The sequence below is a fragment of the Conger conger genome, chromosome 2 (assembly GCF_963514075.1).
Source record: "Conger conger chromosome 2, fConCon1.1, whole genome shotgun sequence".
In the NCBI taxonomy this organism is placed as follows: Eukaryota; Metazoa; Chordata; class Actinopteri; order Anguilliformes; family Congridae; genus Conger; species Conger conger.
In genome coordinates, this window is record NC_083761.1 from 66072927 (window position 1) to 66083334 (window position 10408).

The window sequence follows — 10408 nt, forward strand, 5'->3', positions numbered from 1 at the left end:
TTATTTGAGTATTGTTGCTGACCATGTGCATCCTTTCATGGCAACAATGTACCCATCTTCTAATGGCTACTTCCAGCATGATAATGCACCATGTCACAAAGCAAAGTTCTTCTCAATCTGGTATCATGGACATGACAATGAGTTCAGTGTTCTTCAGTGGCCTTCCCAGTCACCGGATCTGAAGCCAATAGAGCACATTTGGGATGTGGTAAAACGGGAGATTTGCAGCATGAATGTGCAGCTGACACATCTGCAGAAATTGCATGATGCAATCATGTCAACATGGAACAGAATCTCAACGGAATGTTTTCAACACCTTGTGGAATCAATGCCACAAAGAATTGAGGCTGTTTTGAGAGCAAATGGAGGCCCTACCCAATATTAGTATTCCTAATAAAGTGCTCAGTGAGTGTATATACAAAGTGGATCCGCAATCAACTTCTCAGATTTGTATATTTTTGTAAGGTCTCAATTTCATGTAAAACTAGTTTCTCCAATTAGAGCATAACAGGGTAAACTACAGTATATCATTGCATGGACCTGTGATTTATACAGCTTTAAATAAAGGGGAAAATGACTTTGAATAATGGGGGGAAAGATTTAAAAGTCATAAAATAACTTTTCAGAGAAAGCAATGCTGAAATATGTCTGAATGAGAAATGAGCATGGGGTTCAGGTTGGGGTGAGACATGCACATCCAGGTATTTGTTTTGACAATCATATCTTTTCAAGTGGCAGTATTCGTCATTAAGTGTAATGCCTTTTCTGTGTTTGTGAAAAACAAAGCAATCCATCACTTCTAGAAGATATCTTCTCCACTAAATTATAAATCAGTCAAGCAAAAAAAGAGTTTACTGATTTCAAATTATTTTGGAGGAAAGCATACAATGTCATATGTGGAGGAGACACAGCACACTGGTTTTAGTGTTATTCTTCATTGAATGAAAAAACCTTTAAAGCTGGTCAGTATTTAATCATGTATTAGCTTGATGAGTAACTGGTAATACCAGTATCTGGGTAGTAGGTGACACAGTAAGGCAAAAAAGGCAGGCATTAATTCATATAGTCTGTACAGAAATGTTTCAGAAAATATATTGTATCTAGATGAATAAGCAATGAACCTCCCTCCTCTAGCAAAACATGTGAGAATAGCTAGCTGTTCCTGTCTCTTCAAAAGCAGGCCAGCATTGCCAGTAGGTATTGCCTTCTGCGAATGGGGTATCGAGTGCCAAAAATAGGAGAAACAGTGATATAATCTTATTTTCACTTTAGGTCCCATGCCTCCACCACTGTATTCTGACACAAACAATACTATTTTTCTGAAGCAACACGTTGAGAACACAATGTTGAACTTTCCAGGGATATTTGTATGATGTGGCTAGTGGTTACGACCACATGGTGTTGTGATGCATCAAGTCTAGTGCAGTCCAGCTATTGTGAGCCTCTGCATGCATGTCTGCTTGCAATCAATTGTTTCCAGCTGCTGCCGCAGGCTAACCCCAACTTGGGGCAAGGAAGCCAAGTGTGTAAGTCTCCCTCACCAAGACTCCTATTGTGCCTCCTCATGGCAGTTCACGTTAACTGGCGTCTTGCAATACCGAGCCAAGCAAGTAGGGAATCGTGGATCAGCAGTGGGCCCGAAAGGTGAGACATGCTTTGACAAACAGGTCTACACAGCCACATGAGGCGGCATGAGCACAACAAGAGTTGTAAACCCATATACCCCTGGGAGATATGAAGTCATCATCGATAAAGATGGACTGCCCTAACAATTTGTATGCTGGTGTTGTTGGTTGTCACATTTTTAAGTAGTTAGTTATGTTATTTCCTTAGCATGAATATGTACCTCCATTAGCCTATATAAACAATTATTGCTCATAACTCATTTTGCACATGTTATGTGTCAAAGTGCACAATCATGTGATAGCGTTGTGTCCAATAAGGGGTCTATACATCACAATGCCGACGGAACAGGAAATACACCGGTGCAGTAACAGGCGAGTTGCTTTCCTCTCCGAAAACAGCGCTGGTTGGAACAGGCGAATCTACACACTCATTTGACCTATCATTGCGATTCCGCGCTATAAATTATTTAAAAAACCAACCAACTGTTTACCGGATGTGCATGCAGTATGAAATTCAGCTGAAAAAGCCGCAGCCCCAGGAAGTACGTTGCAGCAGTATCAGACAGCAGGTAAGTGGTCGGTGAATTGTCTTTCCCCCACCATTGTACAGTTAGGCTATGTTAACATGTTTAACAGCTTGACGTATTAGCATAGAAGAACTGCATGACTGGGTGGCCACTGATTAGCCATTTGTGTTGCCTATCTGATTCGGAACCAGGCATTGATAGCTAGCTAATCTATGCATGTGTAATCATATTGCAGTCATCCATTGATAGCATTAGGTTTTATGGGTTATTAGCTATATTTAAAAGCATCACAATGTGTCCAAATATTTTTTTATTGAAAATAGCCCATCGGCAGTAAATTAACAGATGGCGTGAAGTGAAAATTTAATTGAGCCAAATCCCGTTAGCCTACTGTTTAATTTTCGGTACAATGTCAATCACGGATGATTATGGCTCACTCGCTATTGCCAAAGTCCGTAAGCCAAAGGAAGGGTTATTCTCCAAAAGCGCAACGTTTTTAATGCTAGCTATGTCCTAGTTAGAAAACATCATTCTGCGAGTTAGCCGGTTTGGCTCAGCTACTGAAGCACATCTGTCAGCACAAAGTTGTCGAAAATGTTCTTCCTGTTTAGGTTCAGCATCATGAGAATAAACGAGGACACGATGTTGGAAGGAAAATATGTGGTATTGGTGCCTTACAATGCAGACCATGTACCCAGGTAAAATCTAATGTGGGATATTGATAACTGGTATTTCTTTAGTTAATATTTAAGTTTCTATTATAGTTTCAGTACTTTTATATGTGTCTGTGTGTTCACCAGGTATCACCAGTGGATGGGCTCTCCTGAACTGCAGAAGCTCACTGCTTCAGAGCCACTTACCCTGGAACAGGAGTATGACATGCAGAGGAGCTGGAGAGAGGATGATGATAGTGAGGCATTTTTTGCTTGCTGGCAGTACCATACATTATGCGTACTGACAAATATTCCATACCCATCCAGACCCTTAAGTTAAGTCTGTGTGTAGCATTACAGCATGCAGTTGTGATAACACTAGATCTTCACAAAAATAGGTGTATTCAGCTGAGAATGTTTTGTAATTTGGTATTCATTAACTTTTTCCTAAGAATGCACCTTCATTATCCTGGACAAGCAGCTTTGGGCAGACCCCGCGGTACAGGAGCAGGAGTGCATGGTGGGAGATATCAATATCTTCCTCACAGATCCCAGTGATCCCTCCCTTGCAGAGTTGGAGATCATGATTGCAGGTAATATGGCCATCAGTTGTACAGTACTTTGGATAAAGGCGCTGTATAAATGCGGACCATTTACAATTTACATCCTGCCCAATGAAAACTAAGCAGTTGTGGGCTTGGTTACTCTGTTATTGAATGGTAGTATTAAGAGTTGTTGCAGTAGTGATGTTATTGAGCCAGTTGGGGGCTTCTCTCATAAATTTAAATAAACCCAAGTACCCCTGTATAGTGGTGGAAGGTCCGTTTCCCATCTTTTCTGTAAAGTCCTTTGAGATCCTGAGATATAAATGCAATCCATTATTATTGTTGTTATAAGGTATACATCTTTAGAAAAGGTTCTGCTGAATCACGATTGCATCAAATATTTGTCCGTTTCTCTTGTGTAGTGTTTCAGTTTTAATTTGTCATCACCACACATACCACTGATGACTCTTTGAGGAGAAAACCATATCCTTTTTTTCTGTTTTAGAACCCAACTACAGAGGCAAGGGGATTGGAAAAGAGGTTATACGAATGATGATCTGCTATGGTATGTTGCCACAATGCTATTTCATTTTACCATTTTAAAATGAGTTCAGATTAGTTTCAGATTAAGAAGGTTGCATCTTCTGTCTTCCCAGGAGTCATCAAACTTGGAGTCAGAAAATTTGAAGCCAAGATTGGGCTTGACAACAAAATCAGCATTGCCTTGTTCAAGAAGTTTAAATTTCAAGAGGTAAAATAAACTAAAAAAACGTTCTATTCATGTGCATAATTATGGTGAGATGGCCTATTTTATAAGCATAATCCTTTAGGACATTTCTAATGAACAGAATCAAAACTATTTTTTAACATATTTATCTAATCTAGAGCCTATTTCACCCTGTCAAAAATGTGAATCCTTTATGGAAACTCCACTATTTTCATTTATCAATTGTAACTATATACCAGATGAATGATGTTGTTTAGACTTTATTTGTAATATAAAATGCTAGATACATCAGATCACTGTATAAAGCACTTTGTACATTGCAGCAGTCGGTCAGTGACGTGTTTCAAGAGATGACACTGGAGCTGAATGTAGATGAAGAACTGCAAAAGTGGCTTCTGGGTGACATGAGCTTCATGCAGGAGAGGGAGTACCAGAAGATTCGGGACAGCAGGCAAAAAGCAAGCCCTCCCTTGACTCAGTAAGCTCCAACTGTGACAGCAAGTTCTCCTTAAACCAGGAACCTTTATCTAGTTGTCAGTTTATCAGCCACCGGGGGAAATGTTTTGTGTTACTTTGTATACATGCACTCAACCAGACACATCATTCTGCTAAGATCATGGTGGCAATGACAGGCTGTTTAAGGAGTGGGGTTACTTTGAAATATTTAGATTTTAGTCTGTTAAACCAAATTCTACATGATCCTCCTCAAGCAGTGGTACAGCCTCACTCCCTAGGGAGAATGGAGCTCCAAGCTCAGGCCCTTCACATGAAGTAGTGATGAATGCGAGTTGTGGAGAAGGACATTTATCGATGGGCCTTCTGAACCATTTTTTAAAAGCATTTGTATTGCATTGTTTAACATGTTTTGTTTAGAAAGATCTTCCTGGAGCACATTCTGTTGTTCCGTCTGTAATATGTACTATACACAATGGGCCTCATCAACATTTTAGTAAAACCGTTCAAATGTGTGTGTAATAAGAAACAAACTAACATGTAGACATGCAGTTATAAATACCAATCATAAATAAAAAGCGCATTCACAGGAGTTGTGATTAGCATAAATTGACATTCCTAAAGTATATAATGATCTTGGAATTCCATTGCTGGCAATTTTATGAGATGACCAAGAAAAGACAAGAAACTTCTCTGAAGAAAAGATTGAAGTGCCGTTAATGGACTTGAAAAAACATATTCAGTAGTGTAAGCAGTGGAGTGTCAGGGCCAGGGAAGACTAAGGCCTCCAAGAAATACAGTAGCTGGTATTGTAAAGTCTGTGTCTCCAGTTTTTGCATTAATCCAATTGTGATTTTTATATAATTTCAACAATTATAATATTCAATTGTTTTATTATTTATTCAAATAATTTGCTACTTTTTAAAAATCCAAATAAAAGATGAATGGAATAATAAAAGCACAAACATACCTTTTTTTTTTTACACACACACACACACACACACACACAATATGAACAGTTTAGAGCACTTGTGAAATCGGTTCGGATTCTACAAACAAACTGACACGAAAACGTTGATATCCCACTTCTCTTTTTGTTGCATAAATGCATTTAAAGTTTTAATGATTGGCTATCAAATTCATTCAGCTCAAGATTGATAAATGAGGCCCATTATGTATAAAGAGTTAGAAGCTTCAAATGCAGAACTGAAGCATCACATGGGCTTCAACCTTGTCTAAAATTTCAAATTTGTCTTTCTTCCCTCAATAATAAACAAGCCATGTTTCATTTCAAAGTCTTATCAGAAAAATCTATTCTTTGGTGAAATGCAATGACAAAGCAATTGTAAAACGTGGACTTACTCTCATATTCCACATTATCACATACTGCACATCCTGTAGGCCTACGTTGTCTACCCCAAACATAGAAGGTTAAGAAGATAGTTAGGAACCTGAAATTACACAACGTGAACTGCAAATGTATTTTTTGCATTTTATACTATAATTATCAGAACCAGCCGTCAGAGTGTAGTTTACTTTTCAAACCAACCAATGGAGCCTTTAGTTGATTTTCTTCTTGACCAAAAAGAATGGACAAATTGGACACTCACAAAAATGACAACTCTTCCTTCAGCCGAGATATTTATTGATGCCAATTATCCTCAAAGACTTACAGAGAGAAGTATTACAGCGAGCATCCTGACGTATACCATTTCTTCCAGTTGACTTTAGGGAGACACTGCTGAACAGTAGTGTAACTCAACCCAAGACCAGCCTACTTTTCAAGATCCCATACTTGCAGGTACTGGGTGTAGATGTCCACACCAAATGAGATGCATAGCTCAAGATCCTCTGTCCTCATTACAAAAAGCATGCCAGGAAGACAAAACTATAATTCTTATATGCCCTCAGCTTACGCTGCGTGTGTTCTGGACAGAATATTATATCAGCACACTGAACACCACACCCTCAGGCAGTGTTCTGGAAGGCAGTACTCTCTGCAGTAGTGGAAGACACAGACATACATTCATGTTGCCTTTTGCTCGAGTTTCACAGATAGACGTTCGGTGGCACTTTCAGGAATCAGATTCTCCATATTAAACATGGCATTAATGTACTTAAACTGCAAACATGCATTAAGATGTTGAAAAATGTTTGAAACAAAGCACATTTATCTGAGGTTTCACTGCATTTCCACATACATACTGTATATGGTACATCGCTCATATGAACATACACAATACATCAAAGGTTACGCGTAAGGCTACAAGGCAATGACAACAATAACCCTTAGAACAAGTTGTGCAGTGCAGAAATAAGCGTAACCTGTTCCACTCAACAGGTCAACAAGTTTAAGACGATACAACGGCAGGATTAATTGACAAACTGCCTTGAAATAATTTGCTGGTCATCTTTTTAAGCTTTTAATTAAAAACAAAACGAAGGGGAAAAATCAATTCCATAGGAATTTTAGGTGCATGGCCACCCTTTAGCTTCCACTGCAAGCCAAGGCCCTGGGAGATATGGAGGGTTGGGAATGGGATCTCAGGGCTGCTGCTCAGAGAGTTTCTGCAGAATCATCCTTACCACCTCTTGGCCCTGTGCCCAAGTCAGTGCCCTCTCAAACAGCACATTGAGGGGCGTGCAGGCCTCTTCCCTCCGCAGGTCAGTCAGCTGACATATTGCCACAGCGGCAGACACACCCAGCAGCAGCAGCAGCAGCAGCTTCAGCAGCACAGCCAGGAGGGAGCGTTTGGTCTTGGGGACGGCCTTCTCCACCACGGTGTGAGCTGGACAGACAGAAGGGAGATCCAAATATATGCCGGCCTCCTCCAAGTGTGCATGTAAAACTCTGATGTATGCGTCTCTCCATACATTCAGTACCACTTTATTAGGTATTTATTACTTTTTCTCTTAACTTATTGGTCTTCTGCTGCTGTAGCACTACTAGGTTCAACATGTTCAAAAGTAGGTGTACCTACTACACACACACACACACACACACAGAAAATGCATACACACACCTGACAGAGACCTACTCTGGAACTCACCCTGCTCTGGTTCAGCAGATTTCTCCTCCTTCACTTTCTGTTCCTGGAGAGCACGAGCGGCTCTCTGAGCATCATACTCTCTCCTCTTTCTCTCCTTCTCCTCCGCTTTCTCTCGTTTACGTGCTTCTCTTTCTCTTGCCTCCTTTGCCCTCTGCTGTGCTTCTTTTTTCTTTTCTTGTTCTGAAGGGAAGAAAAGGGAAGGAATCAGATGAATACAAATAAGGTATAACACTTAAGACTTTTTTTAAAATTATTATTTAATTACATTTCCTTTCAACAGCTGTGACAGGTTTATATGTGAATAGTCGCCAGAATTAGCACACCAACCTCTTTCCTTAAGAAGACGGCGCTCTCGCTCTTTGTCCACTTCTACCTGTAGGACCTTCATGTGCTGGAGAACCTACAAAGCATGACAGACAGACCCGATTTACACTAATCACAAACAAAGCTTCAAAAATTCAACCATAATGAACTACCTCCCATTTTATCTACAGCTTCTCTATTAATATGGGCTGTAACTAATCTACATAATGCATATTCATAATTTACATAATTGGATTCATGATTTTTTTGCTACTTTTAGATCAAAAGCTTTATTTGTATTAAATGCCACAGGCAAATCAATTCTTCACACCATTTAGATATTCAGCTTTCAAAGTGATTTATCACAATCTGTTTTTCCATTCTTTCTATCATGTTTGAAATTAATCTGAGAAGGGAACGAGAAACATAGTGGCTTTCTATCATATTTGCAATGTGTCAAGATGTAAGGGGGTGTTTGAAATTGGACAGCAACATCTATTTAAATTGTCATGTTGTCATGTTTAAAGCACATCAAAAGAGACTTTCGAAATGCAAAATGTATGAACTGAACAGAAAAATACAAAACCTGAAATCTAAACTTTCAAACATTGCCACTTACATTACATTAATATGCTTTGATATATAAATGATATTCAAGGTGTGCATGTTTATTGTAGTTGTGGTACCTTAAATGACCAGCAGACCCACAGCATCATGCTTCAGGAACCCTGCTTTGATACCTGGAGTTTGGTAACCTACTCCTGTTAAAACATTCTTACCCTGAATGCACACTGCTTGCACTGTTTCTCATCCAGACAGTCTCCTGCCACCTTGGCCAGAGTTGGTTCCAGGGGGTTATCCTTCAGATCTAGCCATTTCAGGTTCTGCAACATAAATACCAAACCATACATTGGTTAAAAATGCAGTGGTAGCATAACTGATCAATATCCACATTCAACCAATCATATCTCATGAAGGAGTCATGATAAACATTCAAATGATGGCAAAATGTTAGGACAAACAACATGTATCCATTCCAAAAGCTCATGTCATAATGTACAACACACTTACCCTGAGCTGGGACATGCTGGTGGGCAGTGAGGTGAGTTTGTTGTTGTAGAGGTCCAAGTGCTGCAGGCTGACCAGGCGGCCCAACTCCACCGGCAGACTGACCAGTTGGTTTTTACTAAGGTCCAACTTCACTAGGTGGCCCAGGCTGCCAAACTCAGGCTACAGGAAAAAAGGAAAGGGTGTAGATCACAAAGAGAGGGCAACCTAGGTGATGTAAAACTTTACAGTAATCGTTACACAGTGTTGCAACGAAAATGTAACAATAAGGTAATTATCTGGCTTCCTATATTAACGATTGACTGTATGCTACCGTAATGATGCCACAGCAGTGATATCGCGTAATAAGACTACATGCGTGCGTTTACCGTTGCCATTTTAAACATCGAAAGACAAGAATACTTATTAGGGAAACAAAAACGGCTCACTCACGGGAAGGGTGGTAAGGTTGTTACAGGAGAGATCCAGCCTTGTGGCTTTAGGGAAGGCAGCCTGATAGAGAGAAAGGCAAGAGATGAGTTGCATTCAAATTCGGTTTTCGTCTTAGATAGAGAATATTAGAATTATCCACTCTCGTGAGCTTAATGTCTGAGAAAATTCCATCTAGTCGATTGTACAGAACCCACAAGGATATATATTAATGTCGGCCAAGCAGGCCTACTAAATCAGATGCAAATAACTTTACTGCACATCCGCCGCCTAATAAGTCTATTACATTAAGACTTCAAATTAAATTATCAACATTTAATGGAGATAATGGACTCGCGATCTATCGCCTGCGAAACTTATTTGGTCAACAGTAACTTACCAGTTCTTTGACGGGCACATCCGTCAAGTTACACAGGCTGAGATCCATCTCATTGTCACTGATCTTGTCTCTGAGGTTCACAACTTTGCCTTTATTCATTCTGTCCTGTGAAGCAGATAAAGTAAACACGTAAGCTAGATAAATCGAGCACTGACCACCTTACCTTGTTAACTAGTTAGCTAACCTTAACTAAGCATCGCAATAAAACATAATGTCAGATTCTTGACAAGAACAAAAACTTGGCTATATTAATACGGACGTGTCAGACACAGACAGCTAGATATCTTGCTATTGACAGGTCTACTGAAAGAACCGGACGAATACACAGTGCAGTGTAACAAGTTGGAAAGCTTACCATGACATGTAACTTAACTACCAAGTTAGCTAGCTAGCTAATATCAGCCAGCTACGTCAATTTTCTACCTTCTTAACACGTGTTGGGCTTTTAAATAAAAGCAATTAAAATAGCAATAGCTAGCTAATATACGTAATTTGAATATGTGACTGATAAACCACGTCGTAAGCTATAAGAACAAATAAACTTCTTCAATGAGTCTTCACCTGCATTCGTTGGACAGTTCAATCACTGAGCCACCTCTCAGTTCTCACTGAGAATGAACATCCACGTCATACCTTTCGCCCGGTTGGC

At 39.7% G+C, this 10408-nt stretch overlaps 2 protein-coding genes across 3 annotated transcripts; one reads left to right on the forward strand and one right to left on the reverse strand.

The window, feature by feature from the left end:
* The first annotated feature begins 1982 nt into the window (after positions 1 to 1982).
* nat9 (N-acetyltransferase 9 (GCN5-related, putative)) lies at positions 1983 to 5825 on the forward strand. The gene is made up of 7 exons (XM_061231578.1): positions 1983 to 2194; positions 2764 to 2850; positions 2953 to 3062; positions 3258 to 3398; positions 3856 to 3915; positions 4007 to 4101; positions 4401 to 5825. Exons 2-7 carry the CDS (start codon positions 2774 to 2776, stop codon positions 4557 to 4559), a joined length of 642 nt encoding a protein of 213 aa, XP_061087562.1. The 5' UTR covers positions 1983 to 2194; positions 2764 to 2773; the 3' UTR covers positions 4560 to 5825.
* A 329-nt stretch (positions 5826 to 6154) lies between these two features.
* lrrc59 (leucine rich repeat containing 59) lies at positions 6155 to 10408 on the reverse strand. Of its 2 annotated transcripts, none has more exons than XM_061231860.1 (8): positions 10321 to 10408; positions 9760 to 9864; positions 9384 to 9443; positions 8955 to 9113; positions 8663 to 8767; positions 7908 to 7980; positions 7581 to 7760; positions 6155 to 7319 (listed from the first exon to the last, which is right to left on the reverse strand). In XM_061231860.1, the coding sequence occupies exons 1-8, from the start codon at positions 10324 to 10326 to the stop codon at positions 7075 to 7077; spliced, it is 933 nt and encodes a 310-aa protein (XP_061087844.1). In that variant the 5' UTR covers positions 10327 to 10408; the 3' UTR covers positions 6155 to 7074. The 2 variants fall into 2 exon arrangements, with proteins under 2 accessions (XP_061087844.1, XP_061087845.1); XM_061231861.1 differs by having other exon boundaries at positions 10115 to 10373.

What these genes read in the sequence shown, in the direction of transcription:
- nat9 (XM_061231578.1), top strand. Translation starts at nt 2,774, where the DNA reads ATGAGAATAAACGAGGACACGATGTTGGAAGGAAAATATGTGGTATTG. An exon ending in GTTGGAGATCATGATTGCAG is followed by an intron (nt 3,399 to 3,855) that starts GTAATATGGCCA and finishes TTTCTGTTTTAG; the next exon opens with AACCCAACTACAGAGGCAAG. An exon ending in ACGAATGATGATCTGCTATG is followed by an intron (nt 3,916 to 4,006) that starts GTATGTTGCCAC and finishes CTGTCTTCCCAG; the next exon opens with GAGTCATCAAACTTGGAGTC.
- lrrc59 (XM_061231860.1), bottom strand. An exon ending in ATGTGCCCGTCAAAGAACTG is followed by an intron (nt 9,444 to 9,759) that starts GTAAGTTACTGT and finishes TCTCTCTATCAG; the next exon opens with GCTGCCTTCCCTAAAGCCAC. An exon ending in ATCTGCTGAACCAGAGCAGG is followed by an intron (nt 7,320 to 7,580) that starts GTGAGTTCCAGA and finishes CTGTCTGTCCAG; the next exon opens with CTCACACCGTGGTGGAGAAG.